The 18,940-nt window shown below is 36.0% G+C and overlaps 1 protein-coding gene across 2 annotated transcripts in view; it reads right to left on the bottom strand.

Moving 5' to 3' along the window:
- The window catches only part of SHOC2 (SHOC2, leucine rich repeat scaffold protein), a 54,965-nt gene that overhangs the window by 13,016 nt on the left and 23,009 nt on the right, over positions 1–18,940 (bottom strand). For both annotated transcript variants that reach the window (XM_023753352.1, XM_006088124.3), the window contains exons 2-4: positions 17,958–18,897; positions 10,718–10,855; positions 2,537–2,667 (exon numbers count right to left, since the gene is read on the bottom strand). In XM_023753352.1, the coding sequence (XP_023609120.1) occupies positions 2,537–2,667; positions 10,718–10,855; positions 17,958–18,660 (972 nt within the window). In that variant the 5' untranslated portion in view covers positions 18,661–18,897. The remainder of the gene's footprint in view (positions 1–2,536; positions 2,668–10,717; positions 10,856–17,957; positions 18,898–18,940) is intronic.

Genomic DNA, 18,940 nt, shown 5'->3' with positions numbered 1-18,940 from the left:
TGTATAGCAGTCAATTCAGGAAAAATGTCTATATTATACTTTATTGAAAATAAAGTTTTATTGAGTCTCATGGCAAAAATGTTATTCTTAAGCTAATTACTTTACTGAATTGACATTCTTCTATTTTAAAATGTTCATACCTGAGGATATTTGAAAAGGGGAAGCAAGAAGGCAGCTCTCAAACCTTTCATTCTTAGATCACATGGTGAAGCTTTTGGGTTATCATTGCTTTAGAGTCTGACACATCTAAGTTCCCATCTTAGATAATCACTTACCAGTTTTGTGACCTTAGGTGAATTAATTAAATAATAAATATATATCTCACCGTATTCCCAGAAAAATATGTAACAAATTTGTCCAGACACATAACTTCTCTTAAGTCTTATTTCCCCACCTATTTTATAAGAATATCCCAATAATTAGGATTATAATGGAGATTTGAATGGGTTAATATATTCAGAGCTCCTAGCATTATTCCTTAAGCATTATTAAGTTCCTTTTCCTATGTCTACATTAAAACTAGTCCATTTTCAGTCTTCAAATGGCAAAGTATATAATCATTTTGTCAGTTCTGATTTCAGCAATATGAAAGCCCCAACGAGAAACCACTTTCCTGATTTTCTTGCCTACCCCAGCTTGAATGTCTAGATTTTGTCTTCCTCATTGTATTTATAATACACACAAGTAATTAGATATTTGCATTAGAAATATGCTCTTACAAAGCACATATACTATATTTAAATAAGATTTAATGCTTTCCCATATTTGGACAATGACAATCAAAACTCTCATAGCTTCTCCATCTGAAAATATGCAAGTTTAAACACACACACACAGCCAGCCCTTCTTCCACAGCCAGACAGAAGAGAGCTGTCCTCTTTATAATTCTATCAAAAATAAATCATTGCTTTTTTCACTCACAAAATATTATTTATGAAAGTACTTTTCACAATCTCTGTATCCTAAGAGGAACCCAATAATTATTAGTTTCCCTTCACTGACAGTAAGACTAAATATATAAATTTTTAAATTTCTCACTGTGTAATTTGATATATACCCAGTCCTTATATTTAGGCACAGTGAAGTGGTAAAAGCAGTCAATCTTACTTAAACTCACAAATCACACCCTAAAAGCATCCCAACAAGGTCTAATTAATGTGTTAATGATTTGTCTTATTATAGATATGAATCACTTTTAGAAAAGGGGATGATGACATTGGAGAACCTCACCCATTATGATCATTTTAAATTACCACTATCACAGAAACACAAAAATCCAAACAGTCTAGTTGTTAGAGCTCTATCTACAATCTGTGGATTCTATTCCTTATCCCACTTAAACTGCTGCTAACAATGATACTTTGCCACAGGTGAGGAACCGGTCCAGCCTAGAAACTACAATCTTGGGAAACTCATTTCAGTACTCTGATCAAGACACTTTCTGAAATCCCAAATACCCAGATTAATAGGAGCTAAATTAATAGGTGCTATTTTATTTCTGTATCCTTAAGAAACAAATAAATTGAATATATTTATCACGTAAACTAATTGCTACAAACTTATAGCTTCATTTACTCAAACTCTTCTTTCAAAATCAAAGCATAAATCTGAAAAACATTCATCCAAAGCATCTTTATGCTTAATTCAAATATACATACACAAACACCACAGAAAAACTAGCAATAGTCAAAACATAATAGGGCCACTTATATTTGATATTTTTAATTGTTAAGAAAAAAAGACTTTGCAAAAGCTCACTCAATCCGTTAGTCCACAATGCCATTCTTTTATGTTAGAATACTATAATTTATGCTGAATAACCATAAGCAAATACACAAGTTGTTGGGTATGCTAAAATAGTACATAGCAAAAGAAGGAAATGCAAGAGTAAAAAAATAATAAAGTTGAAAAGAATTTTTTTAAAGTATCTTCCCCAATTAATCTGAGTAAAATAAGTGAAAATATTTTTCTAATACAACCAACCAAACCCAAATTAAAACTAGTATGTTAAAAAAAATAACACATTTTGGTGACTGATAGATGCAAAATAGGCTTTAATATTATTGCATAAGCAGGGTAATAACTTGGATCACAGGTGTGTTGCAGCCAATATTATCTTGATAATAAATAGTATATACTATATAGTTCATTCTTTTCATTTATCATCTTTCTTCAGTACCTTTTTTTTTTTTATAACTGAATTGGGTGGGGTAGTGAGTTTTAAAACCAGCCATACAACTTTTCCTTTATTATAGCTTTTATTGCTAGTTTCAGATGACATGAAAAAGAATTAGGTGCTAAAGGGGAATGTAGCACACCAACTTACCACTTTGGTTTCTCCTTTCTGCACATCAAAAAAAATTTTTAATATATTCCTTTAATCATACCTATTCTTTCTTCTTTGGAATTATCTTAGTGGTGGCTATATATCCACAGCATACTCCTTTTTAGGCAATCTCAATCATCAAATTATTTAAACAGCTGTAAAAACTTACTAATTTCTCCTTTATTATCTTGCAGGCTTATTTCTACTTACCTCTGGTAAAGTAGAAATGTTATTGTTCTCTAAATTTAATTCTTCAAGTGCACTGCATTTTGCCAGTGATCTGGGTATTGCTGACAGTCTGTTATATCTCAGACCAAGACGACTTAAACTGGACAGGTTTCCTATGAATACACACAAAAAGAGAACTTAAAAAAATATACGATGAGCCTCTCACTGTCCTAGGCTATCAACCAGATATTTATGAATTACTGTAAAGCACTATTTCAGCAAGATCCTTAACTTTAAGTACCAAGGAACAACACACTACACTTCACCAATTAGGATGATGTTGAAGCCACTTGTCTTAGAGAAATAATGAAATACACTACAAGTCAATTATAAAAATAAATTATTAGAAAGTATTGGCATACTTTAATAATAAATTAACCTTTAGATAAGGCCTAATCGAATAACATCAAGCAGTGTACATTTGAAATTTATAATAGTTACCCCATTTGTATCTATGTGATGATGATCCAACATGGAACAAGTGATTATATATAAAAATGAACATTTAATTTTGAAGACAAAACTTTCAAATTTCTAATGGTATTATTTAAAATATACAATGCACAATTATTCTGAGATAAGAAAGGTTCAATATTTTCCATGAGTTTTAATATAAACATTCTAAAAATTCTCTGAAAAGTTGACCTGATAGTAAAAAATTCCTCAAAAATATATTTTTAAAAACTATAAACCAAAGTGAAAGTTACAGTCTCTATTATCTAAGTATACACTAGGATTGAGCACAAATCAGCCACTATTGAATACATTTAAAAAAGCAGAGCAGAAAACAGGCATTTTCTAGTTTTATTGCCAAGACTACATACTAGTATATGGCAAGCTACATGAATGAATAGGACATCTGCTATCATAAAAGGTTTAAATCAAATTTAATTTCCCAAACAATATACACTAGAAAATATGTACATTTTTATAAAACAAACAAAAAACAGTGATGAGAATTTAGTGTTTCTTTAACATGACTGGTTAATTTCTTTCCTGACTTCAAATTATTAACGGTTGCTATAACATTTTTAAACTGCCAGGGTTTGAACATCAAATAGAGGTTCTGATTTTAAATTAAACAGTATTACCATCATTAGGAATAACAGAATAACAGAAGTAGTTGTCTTGTGTGACACAACTTTTTGGGAGACAAATGTTTGGATGCCTTCCAACTTTCAGCAATCTTCTGATGTTTGTCTATCTCTTTTTCATCTTTTTTTTTTAAAGTTGCATGAATAACGTTCTCTCTTAGATGCAACTTTACTGCAATACCTACAGAAGATTTATTAGTCTATAGCATATGTTTAGCCTTGAAACCCTAGGAGGGGGCCTTATAACCCTAATCTAGTTATCACTCATTTGCATCTTCCCCTCTTGCTGAAGAAATGTGACTGAAGTTAAAAGAAATGACAAAATAGCTCATTTTATTGTCAAAGTCATTTACAATGAAAATACTCTGATAATTCTATGCCATAAGTTTAGACAAATATAATGCAAAATTTGCTAAGTTTTTTTTAATAGCAACCACTTCAGTTCCCGCAATTTGAACTATTCCAGAAATATGCTGTGCTCATTTATATTACTTTCTTACTATGGTGTTTAGAAACTGGGTCAAGAGTTCACTAGTTCTGCCCAGCCGGTGTGGCTCATTAGAATGAGCATTGACCCAAGCACCAAGAGGTCACTGGTTTGATTCCCGGTCAGGGTACATGACAGGGCTGTGGGCTCCATCCCCAGTGGGAGGTGTGCAGGAGGCAGCCAATCGATGTTCCTCTCACACATCAATATTTCTATCTTTCCCTCTCCCTTTCTCTCTCTCCAAAATCAATAAAAACATATTTTTTTAAAAAGAGTTCATTGGTTCTGTTTAATTAAGATTCCAATAAGCAGAAAACTGAATACAAAAGCAACAATAAAAACTACCACTTAGCAAAGACAACTTAATTTTGTCTATAAAATGCTTTCTAAATTAACTAAGGATGCTTCACTAGTGCCTTTCTGATGACATTGCTGAGATGTGTCTGGAGGGAGAAATAAAAGCAAGCCTATGTAATGCCCATGGCCACTATAGCTACAGCAAGCCTGGTAAATGTAGGAAATTGCCTAGTAGCAGTGATAATGTCTGACTATGAATAACTTCAAAATCTCAAATTTTAATTTGCTGTATGAAGTTGAAGATTAAAGAGGGAGTAAACCTTAAAAAAAAAAAAACTGGAATAAATAAGGCCAATCCTTTCTCTCCCTTATACCACTGCTTTCCCTATGGAAGAAAGCTGTTCCACTATAACTAGAGGCTCCATGCATGAAATTCGTGCAAGAGTAGCCTTCCTTCCCCCAGCTGCCGGCACCGGTTTCCCTCTGGCACCTCACAGCCCTGGCTTCGTCTGGAAGGTCGTTTGGCTATCCAGTCTAATTCCCATATTATGCTTTTATTATTAAAGATGGTTGGAGCATTCATTAAGGGGTCTTTGAAATCTGTCAGACAAGGAAAGGGCTTATTAATAGTAAAAAGCCTCTACAATTTTCTTCCATGAACTGATATGTCTCGTTCAATCACTGTTTATAATAAAATAGTAGACAAATACAACATTTTAACCATTTTTTAAAATTTTTCAATGAAACCTAAAAGTAAATGCTTATCAACTCAAAAGCCCAGTAAACAGAACCAGATTCCTAAAACTTCTCTTCCAAAGGCAAAATAACTTAAGTTTCTCACTTTCAAAATCAGAATAGGTTTCTAGAATTTAAAAATTACAAAATGAAAATGATGGTGAAATTGCCATATAACATTACATAATACCAATAATCATGGTTAAACAAAAATAGTACCTTCAATATTCCTAAACATTTTCTTTTTCACTGTGTGTGTATGGTAGAAGAACCTGAACTTTTAAAAATGTGATGTATGAGAATATGCTATTCTGATGAAGAAATTGACATTTGCAAAGGCGTTACCACTTTCTTAAGAACATGGCATGTTCAAAGAGTCATCCACATTTTGCCAAAATCTATTACTCTCAGAAAAACAAAAGAGGTGAAAAAAAATTAAGGATGAAATATCAAAACTCTCTTATACCAGAAAAAAACTGACATCAGAAGTCTGGCACTTACTGTGTGATTCACCCCTACAGTGGTTTCAACCTCTAACCTCTTTCAATGAGCGGTAAACCACAAACTAAACTGCAACCTAGAAATCAAGCCATAGCTTGCTTTAGTGTTGAGCCACTGCGACTAAGTCAATGTTGCTGAGATTCTGTGTATAAATGTAGGCTGATCTCTGCCAATCACTGGCATTTAGCTTTTAGGTGCTTAACTTTGACAGTAAGTTGTTCTTGTGCTCTACTTTGACAGCTGGCTTTCTTATGCTGTCAGATTTTAAAATATGGCAACATCAAATGGTTATGAATTAAAATTAAATGCTTTCAATTCCAGCAAATATAATCAGCATCTTTAGGTTAAATCAGTATAATTTTTGAGTAAGACTCTAACTTAAATAGCCTTAATCTTATTTTAACAAAGTAGCAAAATATCAGTGGAAAAGACACAATTCTAACAACGAAATATCAAAGATACAATTTTTTTTCAACATTAATCTGAAAACCTGAAAGCATACTGAAAAGCAAGCAATACAAAATTTCTTAAATGCCAAAAACCCCAAAGAATGCCACTATTAAAAAGAAAACTAATGAAGTTGTTATATGCAAACTGCACTGTAATTATCTAAATTTTTAGATTCTAAAACCTAACTACTAAAACTCTACTTGTTGATAAAACCATAATTACTGTAATATTTCTTCAGAGCCCAGTGCAACAAAAAGACCTCTGTGAATTGTTCTGTGCTCCGGCCTTGAAGGCAAGGTCTTCTTGCATATTTCTATCTCATTTTGAGAAGAAATAGAAAGTAAAATATATTTTCCTACTTCAGATACAACCCTTTCCCACCCCCAATTTCATAAAAGCACCAGAGATCGCAGAAGGCTTTAAGATGATCAGGTTCATAGTTTGAAACCAAATGACTATTATAATGAAGTTTAATATTTTCTTTAGTTCATAACTGATTCTTGAATAAGAAAATCTTATATAAAAAAAGCCTAGGAGAAACCAAGATGGCGGCATAGGTAAACACTGGAGTTTGCTGCCTCGCACAACCACTTCAAAAATACAACTAAAAGACGGAACGGACATCACCCAGAACCAAAGGAAGGCTGGCTGAGTGGAAATTCTACAACTAGAAGGAAAGAGAAAAGCATACTGAGACTCAGAGGAGGTGCTGTGCGGAAATAAAATACTAAGGTACAGAGGCGCACGCGGAGCGGGCTGGTGGCTGAGGGCGCGGTTGTCTTTTTCAATCGGGAGGGAGTCTCAAGCTCTGAGCTCCAGTTCCGGGCGAGTCTCTGGGGACCCAGACTCATACGGGAGAAGTGGGACTGTCTGGCATCGGTCGGAACTCGAGGGAAGCTTTCTCTCAGAGGTGTTTGCAGCGATTGCCGGGACACTGACAAGCGGGGCCTCTGAGGGGCAGCCATAACTGCTAGCCTAGTCCCGCCCTGTTGATCCCGTGGGACCCGCCCTGCCCAAGCCCTGCACGGAGGCTTTTGCTGGATAACCTCAGGCAGAGGCTAGATTAGCACCTCCCTAGAGATCCAGGAGCCAGTGGGCTCAGTGGTCAGAGTGGGACCATCCAGTTTGCAGCTCCTCGGATCCATAAAGGACACACTCAGGGGGCAGACTCAGTGAGCACCAAAGCCCCATTGAAGCAAGTCTTGCCCCAGAGGGGTGTCTCCAGCACAGAAGTTCTCCCACTGCAGACACAGCTGATTCTCACAGCCAATTGGCCTGGAGGTCAATCCCTCCCAGTGTTACCTACAACAATCAAGGCTTAACTACAACAAGACTGTGCACAAAGACCACAAGGGGGTGCACCAAGAGTGTCCTCCTCAGGTAATCGGGGAGGCTGAACCACTGGGCCCTAGAGGACACTTAGCACAGAAAACCACTTTATCAACACAGGGAAGCATAAAAAATGCGGAGACAAAGAAACAGGACACAAATGACAGAAATGGAGGAAAGCAAACTACTGGATATAGAGTTCAAAACCACACTTTTAAGGTTTTTCAAGAACTTTCTAGAAGCCGCTGATAAATTTAGCAAGACCCTCGAAAAGACTGGTGAGACCGCCGATAAATGTAGTGAGATCCTCAAGAAATCTAGTCAGACCCTCGAGGTTATGATAAAGGGAAATTAAGCATACACTGACTGAAATGGAGGATATTATACAGACTCCCAACAGCAGACTAGAGGATCGCAAGAATCAAGTCAACGATTTGAAATACGAAGAAGCAAAGAACACCCAACCGGAAAAGCAAAATGAAAAAAGAATCCGAAAATACGAAGATAGTGTAAGGAGCCTCTGGGACAGCTTCAAGCGTACCAACATCCGAATTATAGGGGTGCCAGAAGGAGAGAGAGAGCAAGATACTGAAAACCTATTTGAAGAAATAATGACAGAAAACTTCCCCTACCTAGTGAAAGAAATAGACTTACAAGTCCAGGAAGCGCAGAGAACCCCAAACAAAAGGAATCCAAAGAGGACCACACCAAGACACATCATAATTAAAATGCCAAGAACAAAAGACAAAGAGAGAATCTTAAAAGCAGCAAGAGAAAGAAAGTCAGTTACCTACAAGGGAGTACCCATACGACTGTCAGCTGATTTCTCAACAGAAACCATGCAGGCCAGAAGACAGTGGCAAGAAATATTCAAAGTGATGAATGCCAAGAACCTACAACCAAGATTACTTTATCCAGCAAAGCTATCATTCAGAATTGAAGGTCAGATAAAGAGCTTCACAGATAAGAAAAAGCTAAAGGAGTTCATCACCACCAAACCAGTATTATATGAAATGCTGAAAGGTATCCTTTAAGAAGAGGAAGAAGAAGAAAAAGGTAAAGATACAAATTATGAACAACAAATACACACCTATCGACAAGTGAATCTAAAAATCAAGTGAATAAATAATCTGATGAACAGAATGAACTGGTGATTATAATAGAATCAGGGGCATAGAAAGGGAATGGACTATTCTTGGGGGGGAAAGGGGTGTGGGGGATGGGGGAAGAGACTGGACAAAAATTGTGCACCTATGGATGAGGACAGTGGGTGGGGAGTGAGGGCGGAGGGTGGGGCGGGAACTGGGAGGAGGGGAGTTATGGGGGGGGAAAAAAAGAGGAACAAATGTAATCTGAACAATAAAGATTTAATTTAAAAAAAAAATACACTTCAAAAAAAAAAATTCCTTAACAATTGCTTCTGTTTCAAGTAATGGTAGACTATGTGGGTAATTCAAGCAAACTCTCCCACCACTCAGAAAAACTCAAAACACTCCTAAAACAAAAATCAGAGAGCTAATTAGATAATACTAATTTCCAGGCCAGAAAATGGCTGGGAATCCAGAAACAAGCAGAAACACTGGAGAGGATTATATCCTGTGAGTGCTTTCCTAACTAGAAGATGCAGCTGAAAGGCTAAGGCATGTTTCTGCCAAGAGTCAAAATCCAGTATTCAGCCCTGGCCAGTATGGCTCAACTGGTTGACCTGTGCATTGAAAGGTTGCTGGTTCAATTCCCGGTCAGAGTACATGTCTGGGTTGCAGGCTCAATCCATGATAGAAGGCATGCAAGAAGCAGCCAATCGATGTTCACTCTTACATTGGTATTTAACAATAAAATCCTGTGTTTTATCCAATGGGGGAAAAAAATCTAGTAATCAATATCAACTGGGATCACAGGGCGGCACCCTAGTACTAAGGGTGAACGGGAAGTAAAACAGTCCTACAGTTAGTCTGCATCCTGCCTCTGAATCACCTGAAGGATTAGAAAAATCTCAACCCTTAAAACATAAATGAATTAATGTGATTCCCTAGGTACTAACAGAAGGAAACAAAAATCATTCTGGAGAAAGATATCATCATAGACCTCATATGGTTTAGTAATAGAATATTCATTACTGAAATTATATAAATTAAGTACAGATGTAATTTTTCTGGAAAAACATTATAGTAACCTTATACCACAGCAATAACTAAAAAGTTTTCAATTTAGTCCAAATTTTTCAAAATTCCCTTCACTGTTCAAATAAAGTATTTATGGGAATTTAGGAAAAGAAACAAGACTATGTAAATATAAAGCATATCACAATAAGCACAATTCAACTTTTTGCAGTTTGGCAAAGTCTTTGAAAACATTTTGCACATTTCTTCTCTTTGTCCCTCAATATTACAGATGAATACACTTTAAACCAGTGGTTCTCAACCTTCCTAATGCCGCGACCCTTTAATACAGTTCCTCATGTTGTGGTGACCCCCAATTTCATTGTTACAAATTGAACATAATTAAAGCACAGTGATTAATCACAAAAACAATATGTAATTATATATGTGTTTTCCGATGGTTTTAGGCAACCCCTGTGAAAGGGTCATTCGACCCCCAAAGGGGTCGCGACCCACAGGTTGAGAACCGCTGCTTTAAACTATACTGCCCATGTTTTAAAAACTAAATAGCAATTGTTTTATTTTTCAGTACGGTCTACTTTAGTAAAAAAAAAGGACCATACTCTATACAATAGACTGCAACATTCTGAAATAAGCAAAAACAGAAAATGCACCCATTCTGCAATTTAAGCACAGAGCTATAGAATATATACATATGCTTTAATAGTCTTTATAATCCAGTTGAGCTCATTTCCCAAAATATAATTATTTTCTGCCAGGAAATGGAAATAGTGATTTTAAAATACTATCTTTTAGAAGCTTTTACTACTTTGACAATGTTAAATTCTAATCTTTTAATATTTGTTATCAAAAATAATATTTTAGCCCTGACCGGTTTTGCTCAGTGGATAGAGCGTCGATCTGCGGACTGAAGGTTCCCAGGTTCGATTCCGGTCAAGGGCATGAACCTTGGTTGCAGGCACATCCCCAGTAGGAGGTGTGCAGGAGGCAACTGATCGATGTTTCTCTCTCATCGATGTTTCTAACTCTCTATCCCTCTCCCTTCCTCTCTGTAAAAAATCAATAAAATATATCTTTAAAAAAATAGTATTTTAATGTCCAAGTAGCTATAAATAATTATCAATATCTTCTTTCACCTCTCATACCATACCTATAGTATCTGGGAGGTCTAGCAGTTCATTGTGCTGCAAGTCAAGGTTGGTTATCTGTGTGCAGTTTCCAATCTCCTTTGGAAGATGTTCAAGTTGATTGTGAGCTACATCCAGCGTAATGAGGTTACATAATTCACCTGTAAATTGACCAACATAAAAATTTAATAAGAATTATTAAATATATTAAATAATATTGAAAGGAAAATTTCGTTTTCTATTATCATAATTAAAATGTCAAACACAAAATCTAAACTGTTATTTGAAAATGGCATCTTACAAACACTGAATCATTATATTGTAGACCTGAAACTAATATGCTGTATCTCAAATATACCTAAAAAAGAAGAAAATGACTTATTCTTTCAGTTAACTGCTTCTACAACTTAGCAACATGGGTAACAGTGTCTACATTGCTTTCAATGTGTAGCGTGCTGTCACATCAGCAGTACCAGAAGTCAATGATATCCTATCAAATCCTTCCTCAGCACAAGTGCTATTTTCCGTGTTCTTCTCCTGCCTCCATTACCAATAACTTCTCCAGGTTTGTTGTTGTTCAGTGAAAGACCTGACAATTTGATAACAATAAACTAAGTCAACAGTTCATTTCTAAGTCTTTAAGGTTTCATACTGAATCCTGGTCAAAAGGAGTTATTTATTAACAACTTTGAATTCCCTTTCCTGTTTTATTTTTCTTGCCAAACTAAGTTAGTCATTAACACTTGTACAAAATACTCAAATGAAATAATTAAATAATGTTACCTGGACCGTGAAAGCAACTGTATAACCCCTGGCAGTCCTGGGAAAATTTTAAAAATTTTAGGGACTAAGGGTTACAATTTGAGTTAATATTGAAGAATAACTAATAATACTAGGTTTCATTATATTCACTTCAAGCCACATTTATTAAAAATTTAACATTTATTGTCTACAATAGTTCATAGAAAATTACATAATTGGGAATTAAAATCTCTGTGATCCTTCAACTTTTAAAAGAATTGCTCATTCTGTTTTTGCATTTTTGTATAGATATTGATTATATATGCATTTATTAAATATTAATTGTATATCTAATTTGACTTATAAAATGTAACACTGCAGTATAATAGAAAATTGATTTTTATTTCAATAAATGTTACTGAGTCAAATGTGTACAAAAAATTGCTTATTCTACTTTCTCATGTATCTGAATGCTGTGAGTTGTTTTTTAAATGAATGATAATAATCTGGGTTCTCAAAAAGCATATGCTTTAACATATCAGATCATTCTCCTATCTTATAAAGAATAATATATTAGGGGGAAACTTTAATAAGAGGAGAAATCTTAAACTAGGCCATAATTCAATGAAGGAAATAAATTATAGGAATATTAGTAAGAGACAAAGATGGGTTTATTTCTGGTTTCAAAAAGGAACCATCTCCTTCCTAGAAGAATAAAATTCTATAAAACTTCCTTGTCCAGAATTAAATCGATGAATTATTCAAACTGACTACCTGATGGCCCTCATTCTAATCCATCCAGGCCAAAAAAAATTTTCTTTCTTTTTTTTTTACAAAATCATCTAACATGAAACTCAAAAGAACAAGTCGGGGCGGGGGCAGGCAGCAGGGAATGGTGATATACTGTTTTCCCTGTGAAAACGATTTCTTGACTCTCTTGGTGTACATGAAGCCTCTTTGAAAGTAGCAAATGGTAAAAGGAGGTATTGAACAGGAAGGATGGAATACTCATCTACAAAAGAAAGCAATAATGAAGATTTCCACCTATCTATTTAACACAAAAAGACATACCTTATACAAAAAAAGCAAAGTAAATGAACATTACCAAATGAAGAGTTTTCTTGGCTACTCTCTGATATATTACCTCTGCTCTTCATATGCTTACATGTACTCTCTGTTCAGTATCCTTTTACTGTTTTCTGCCAATGTTCACCCATGTAAATATTAATCCCTGGTATCAAATCACAGGGCATTAATAAAGATGTCATTAATACTTAAATAAATATTCTGATCCTATATAATAAAAGCCTAATAAGCTAAGTGTCCAACCATCTGTTCGACTGTTCGACCAGTCACTATGAAGCGCACTGACCACCAGGGGGTGGACGCTCCGACTGGTAGGTTAGCTTGCTGCTGGGGTCCAGTTGATCAAGACTGGGCAAGATGGGCCAGACACGCCCTGGAGCCTTCCCACAGTCCCTCCCCAGCCCCGATCATGCACCGGTGGGGTCCCTCGGCCTGGCCTGCGCCCTCTCGCAATCTGGATCCCCTCGGGGGATGTTGGAGAGCTGGTTTTGGCCTGGTCCCCACAGGCCAGGCCGAGGGACCTCACCAGTGCACGAATCCATGCACAGGGCCTCTAGTTTTAATATAATTTCCCTATAAGAACAACCTTGAATAATGGTTAAGTTTCAAATATATGATTTAGACTAAATAGCCACTATATTTCTAAAACTTCTAATTCCTCACATTCCTCAAATATACTGCCTAACACAAACTGGATGGCATAATTGAAAATGGTATACTTATAAAACAAGAGAATAAAAAGCAATTAATATGCATACTATAAATCTAATATGTATCAACTAGAGGCCTGGTGCACAAAAATTTGTGCACCTGGGGGGGAGGGGAGGGTCCCTCAGCCCGGCCTGTGCCCTCTCACAGTCTGGGACCCCTCGGGAGATGACCATCTGCTGGCTTAGGCCTGCTCCCCAGGGGATTGGGCCTAAGCTGGCAGTCAGACATCCCTCTGGCAGCCTGGCAGCCCTCGGGGGATGTCCACTTGCCAGCGGGGAGCAGGCCTAAACTGCAGTCGGACATCCTTAGCACTGCTGAGGAGGCAGGAGAGGCTCCCACCACCGCCGCTGTACTGGCAGCCATCAGCCTGGCTTGTGGCTGAGCAGAGCTCCTCCCATGTGAGAGCGCCCTAACCACCAGAGGGTAGCTCCTGCATTGAGCGTCTGCCCCCTGGTGGTCAGTGTGTGTCATAGTGACCAGTCATTACCAGTCCTTCTGCTGTTAGGGTCAGTTTGCATATTACCCTTTTACTATATAGAATAGAGGCCTGGTGCACGGGTGGGGGCCGGCTGGTTTGCCCTGAAGGGTGTCCCGGATCAGGGTGGGGGTCCCGCTTGGGTGCCTGGCCAGCCTGGATGAGGGGATGATGGCTGTTTGCAGCTGGTCACACCCCCTTCAGGGTGGGGGTCCCCACTGGGGTGCCTGGCCAGTCTGGGTGAGGGGCTGAGGGCCGTTTTCAGGCTGGCAGGTGACTGAAGCTCCCAACCTCTCCTTTTTATCTTTTTTTTTAATTATTATTCTGGGATTTATTTACCTTCTATGGCTGTCACTGGAGCTGAGAGCCGGCTTTAGCTCTGAGACTCGGCTCCAGCTCTGAGACCTCGGCTGCTGAAAGCAGGTATCTGGGTTTGTTTGGCTTCTATAATTGAAACACTGTTGCAGCTCCAGCTCTGAGGCCCGGCTGGCTGAAAGCAGGTTTCTGGGGTTTGTTTAGCTTCTATAATTGCAACATTGTTTCTTAGAGTGCAGCTCAGAGGCCGGCAGCGGCAGGCGGGGAACCTTGGCTTCCTCCATCACTGGAGCAAGCAAGCCTCCTGTTCGCTTCAGCTGCCTGGCTGCCGGCCGCCATCTTGGTTGGCAGTTAATTTGCATATCGCCCTGATTAGCCAATGGGAAGCGTGTCGGAGGTACGGTTAATTACCATGTTTGTCTATTATTAGATAGGATGTTAATTTAGTGCTTATAAATGGAAGTTTAACAAAATGATAATTTGCATAAATTCTGGATTCTAAATTCTCTAATGGGTTTTAGCAAATTGTATGAAAGGAGTGTAACACTTTTAAAAATGTAAAATTTTCATTTTACTTCATCTCTGTGCCTGAGCCTTATTTTGCAAACATTCTTAAAAGAGCTGATTTTATTTAGTAAGTAGTAAAGGATGGTCTGCATCACAGAAAATAACTATTTCTGTTTTTCCTTTATAATAAATGGAATGGCTATAATAAAAAAAAATAACAATAATATTGAAAATGTAGAGAAATTGGAACCCTCAGACATTGCTCTTGGTAATGTAAAATGGTGCATTCACTTAGGAAAACAGTCTAGTAGTTCCTCAAAATATTAAACATAAAATTACCATATGACTCAGTAATTCCACTTCTAAGCACATACGTAAGAAAAATGAAAACAAATGTCCAAACACAAACTTGTACAAAAATGTTCATAGTTATTGTATTCATAATATCTAGAAAGTAGAAACAACCCAAATGTTCAACATAACTGAATGGGTAAATAAAATGTGGTATATTCATGCTATGGAATATATTCAGCAATAAAAGGAAATGAAGAACTAATATACGCTATAACATGGATGAATGCAGAAAACATGATGCTAAGTGAAAGAAGCCAATCATCAAGTCCATATTTTGTATGATTCCATTTATATGAAATGTACAGAATAGGAAAATCTATAGAAAACAGAAAGTCGATCAGTGTTTGCCTTAGGGCTAAGGGGTTGGGAGAAAATAGAAGTGGTGACTGCTAAAGGGTACAGTTTCTTTTTGGTGTGATGAAAATGTTCTAAAATTTGTTTGTGATGGTTGCACAGTTCTGTGAACATGTTAAAAAACAATGAATTATACACTTTAAATTTGTGAATTGTATGGTATATGAATTACATCTTAAGCTGCTGATATCCTCCCCACTTCAAAAAAATAAAAAATCTAATGCAATGGCTTTCAATTGCAGCTACACATAGAATAACCCAGCTTATTCTTTAAAAGTACAGATGCCCTGGACCTGCCAGACCACTAAATCATAATCTATGGGAGTGGGACCCACTTTTCTAGACCAGAGGGGGCAGTAGTGTAAGATCTAGGTTCATATTCTAAACTTCCTAGCTGCATGATATCGAGTAAATTATCTAAATCTCTCTACATCTTCAGTTCCTTCTTCAGTATAATAGGAGGAGAGATACTTATTTCCTTGGGTTATACAATTTAATGAGATAATGTATGTAAAGTACTCATGTACAGAACAGTGTACAGCCCCAAATCCATGCATCTAAGTTAAATCTTATATGTCTTAATTCCTCATAATAAATATTAAGTTTTGTATTTAAAAGCAGTTTACTTTCTACCTGATGCCCTTCTTGAAATAAAATAAATTTATGAAGTTAGTTTTACAGAAATACAGAATTACAGCATCAACTTTAATAATGTCACTAATGGTGGGAAGATGCTCATTAAAAAATTCTGTGCTTATTCTTTAAATTTCAGATTTAGAAATGAAAGTAAAAAATTAGACAGGCACAAATATCAACCATTTAATTAAAGAAAAATTTCCAATTTAAAAAGCTACATTCACTTTTTAGTAAAAATGTTTAAATACTTATATGTTCAAGAACAACTGAAGTAAATTTAAAATCCCATGAAATAATCCCTTGCTTAAGAAATGTGTTCTTGATCGGCTGGTGTGGCTTAGTAGATTGAGCATCAACCCATGCACCAAGAGATCACTGGTTTGATTCCTGGTCAGGGCACATGCTCAGGTTTCAGGCTTAATCCCTTGTAGGAGGTGTGCAGGAGGCAGCCCACTGATGTTCCTCTCACACATTAATGTTTCTATCTCTCTCTCACCCTTTCTCTCACTCTAAAATAAATCAAAACAATTGTTTTTTAAAATGTGTTCTTAATTCCCAGGTAATATGATAAGTTCTCTATTGGAAAAAAAATCCTTAAAGAGAGACTTCATATGAATTAAAGCCAAAGTTTTAGAATGGAGAATGAAACATATGCAAAACAACAAGAGCAAAGATAGGAAATAACATTTTTTCCCATATAAAAAGTAAGCATTTCTTTCTCCAAAAGCCTATAATTTCTATTCCACCATGAGCCATATATCCAGGTCAAATTTTGACTGAATCTGGTATAAAATCAGAAGTCATTCAGCAGCTACATCCTCATCTGAACACATGGAAAGGAATGTTTCCATTCAAATTCCTGGGAATACTTTAATATCTCATAAGTGAGCCACATTTTGTAACTATTGCTTCAGAAAAATCTATCATGGATTTTTCTAAGTACATTTAATTAAACCAAAATTAAGTTACGATTTTAAGTATCTGGTTAGAGTCAAATGTAGTGAAACCATAACTAAAATTTACAGTGCATCTTCTTCAAAACTAGATAAAATTTTTAAAATACAGAATATTACATTTCTACAAAGCTGCAGAGCCTAAGAAGAGGAAATTTCCTTCATCACCCACTATAAGACCAATGCAACAAAATATTTAATCCAACCTTTTTATTAAGAATAAATTGGACTTTCATACAAAAGAAAACTTTCCTTTAAAAGTTGCTTAATCAATTATGTCATTATTTTAAAATTTATAAAAAGGGCCCACAAAGACTATACCTTTATCAATTTCCCAAAATTGATAAGTCAAAGGTTTACTATATTCCAAATGTTTCTAAATTTTTTTCCATAATTAAGAATATCAAGGCAATAAATTTTTACTGACTTTTTTACACACGTATATTTCCTATTTTTATTCTACCACCATTCCTTTAATAACATTTGTTTCAGTAAAATTTAGCTTTATATACAAAAACTGGAATGAAATCTACCAAGTTGCTAACAGTGTTTCATTTAGTATGTGACTTTTCTGCTACTTTTCTGTATCTTGGATTGTTTTTAATGAACATGTGAGTACTTTTAAAATTCTTCAATTTTCATCTGACACTGTCCTGATATGCCAATCTTTTGTAGTAACTTAGGTAGAAAAGGGATGTGAATTTAAACAAACATTTTTCAGGTAAAGAAGGGAAAGTCAGAAAATGGGAAAATGTAGCCTTAATGGATCTAATAAAATTACATATATAAATACTTTAAAAAGAGGGGGCAACAACTTAAAAATCAGGCAAATATTTTTTTTCTGCTTCAAATTCACTTTTTCTTCAATGAAAATGAAAGCAGATTAGGTTTGTGGGGAAAAGGCCTAATTGCATCTATATTCAAATTCATTTTCTTGAGTCTATACAATATCTCAAACCATGTACTATTAATATTGCTAAACTTAAATAATTAAAGTAAACCATAAATAAGATAGAATTTAGAAACCAGATGCTTTTAGGCAAGTATCAAATATTTACTGGTATGGAAAAGTACTCAAATTATTTAGCATAATAAATGCTACAAATAATAATAGTAAACCAAGGCTCTTACCAATTTCAGCAGGTAGTTGTTTGATTTTGTTCTCTCGAATGCTAAGCATGCTGAGTTTTGACAGGTTTTTGATGTCCTTTTCCACAGTAGTTATACGATTAAAGCGAAGGTAAAGAGTGGTGAGAGAATCTAGCCTATACACCACTGAAGGAATTTCTCGCAGTTTATTATGCCGTAAATCAAGCATCCGCAGCTTCTTCAAGTTATCAAGAGAGTCAGGCAAACTGGTAAGTGAGTTTTCACTTAGAGCCAGTGTCATGAGATTTACTAGACAGCCCACTTCTGCTGGGAGGGACTGCAATTTGTTGCTATATAAATAAAGTTCTGTTAATTGAGTCAACTCTTTGATTGATGATGGCAATATGTGTATAGATCTCTTGGATAAGTCCAAACGCATTGAGTTCTCTTCCCGACATTTGTTGAGCTCTTTAATTACCTCTGCATTGCTAGATTTTTTTCTAGTCCCAGGTGCTGGATTTGGCCGTTTGATCGTATTGTCAACTGAAAAAGCCACCCCTGGTTGGGCAGCACTGGAGTCCTTCTTTCCATCTTTGGCATCTTTCCCTTTGGTCTTAGGTTCTTTTTCTTTGCTCTCTTTCCCAAAACCTCCAGAGGCTTTTGCCTCTTTTTCTCTTTCCTTGGCTGATGGTACTTTGGGATCTTTCTCTTTAGAGTCTTTTTCTTTTCCTAAACTACTACTCATGGTGACTCAAGCTTTGGCAAAAACTACATGAACTCTTTTTATTTTATTTGCCAACAATAGTAATTAGAATTCAAAGATGAAGAGACAAAGATCCTATGGAATCAAAAAGGTACTGGCTTGAAGAAGTAATCACCATGGAGTAACAGCCATCTATTACATGTTGGATCTATTCCCATTTCTGATAACTCATTTCAACTGGTAAAATGGTGCTGGTCAAGCAATGATTCATTAGAATTCCTGAAACAGAATACAGATAATATTAATATTTTAGATTATAATT

This window comes from Myotis lucifugus, unplaced genomic scaffold (assembly GCF_000147115.1).
Source record: "Myotis lucifugus unplaced genomic scaffold, Myoluc2.0 scaffold_44, whole genome shotgun sequence".
Lineage (NCBI taxonomy): Eukaryota > Metazoa > Chordata > Mammalia > Chiroptera > Vespertilionidae > Myotis > Myotis lucifugus.
The sequence above is the reverse complement of the archived record's forward strand: the minus strand, read 5'-3'. Positions and strand labels throughout refer to the sequence as shown.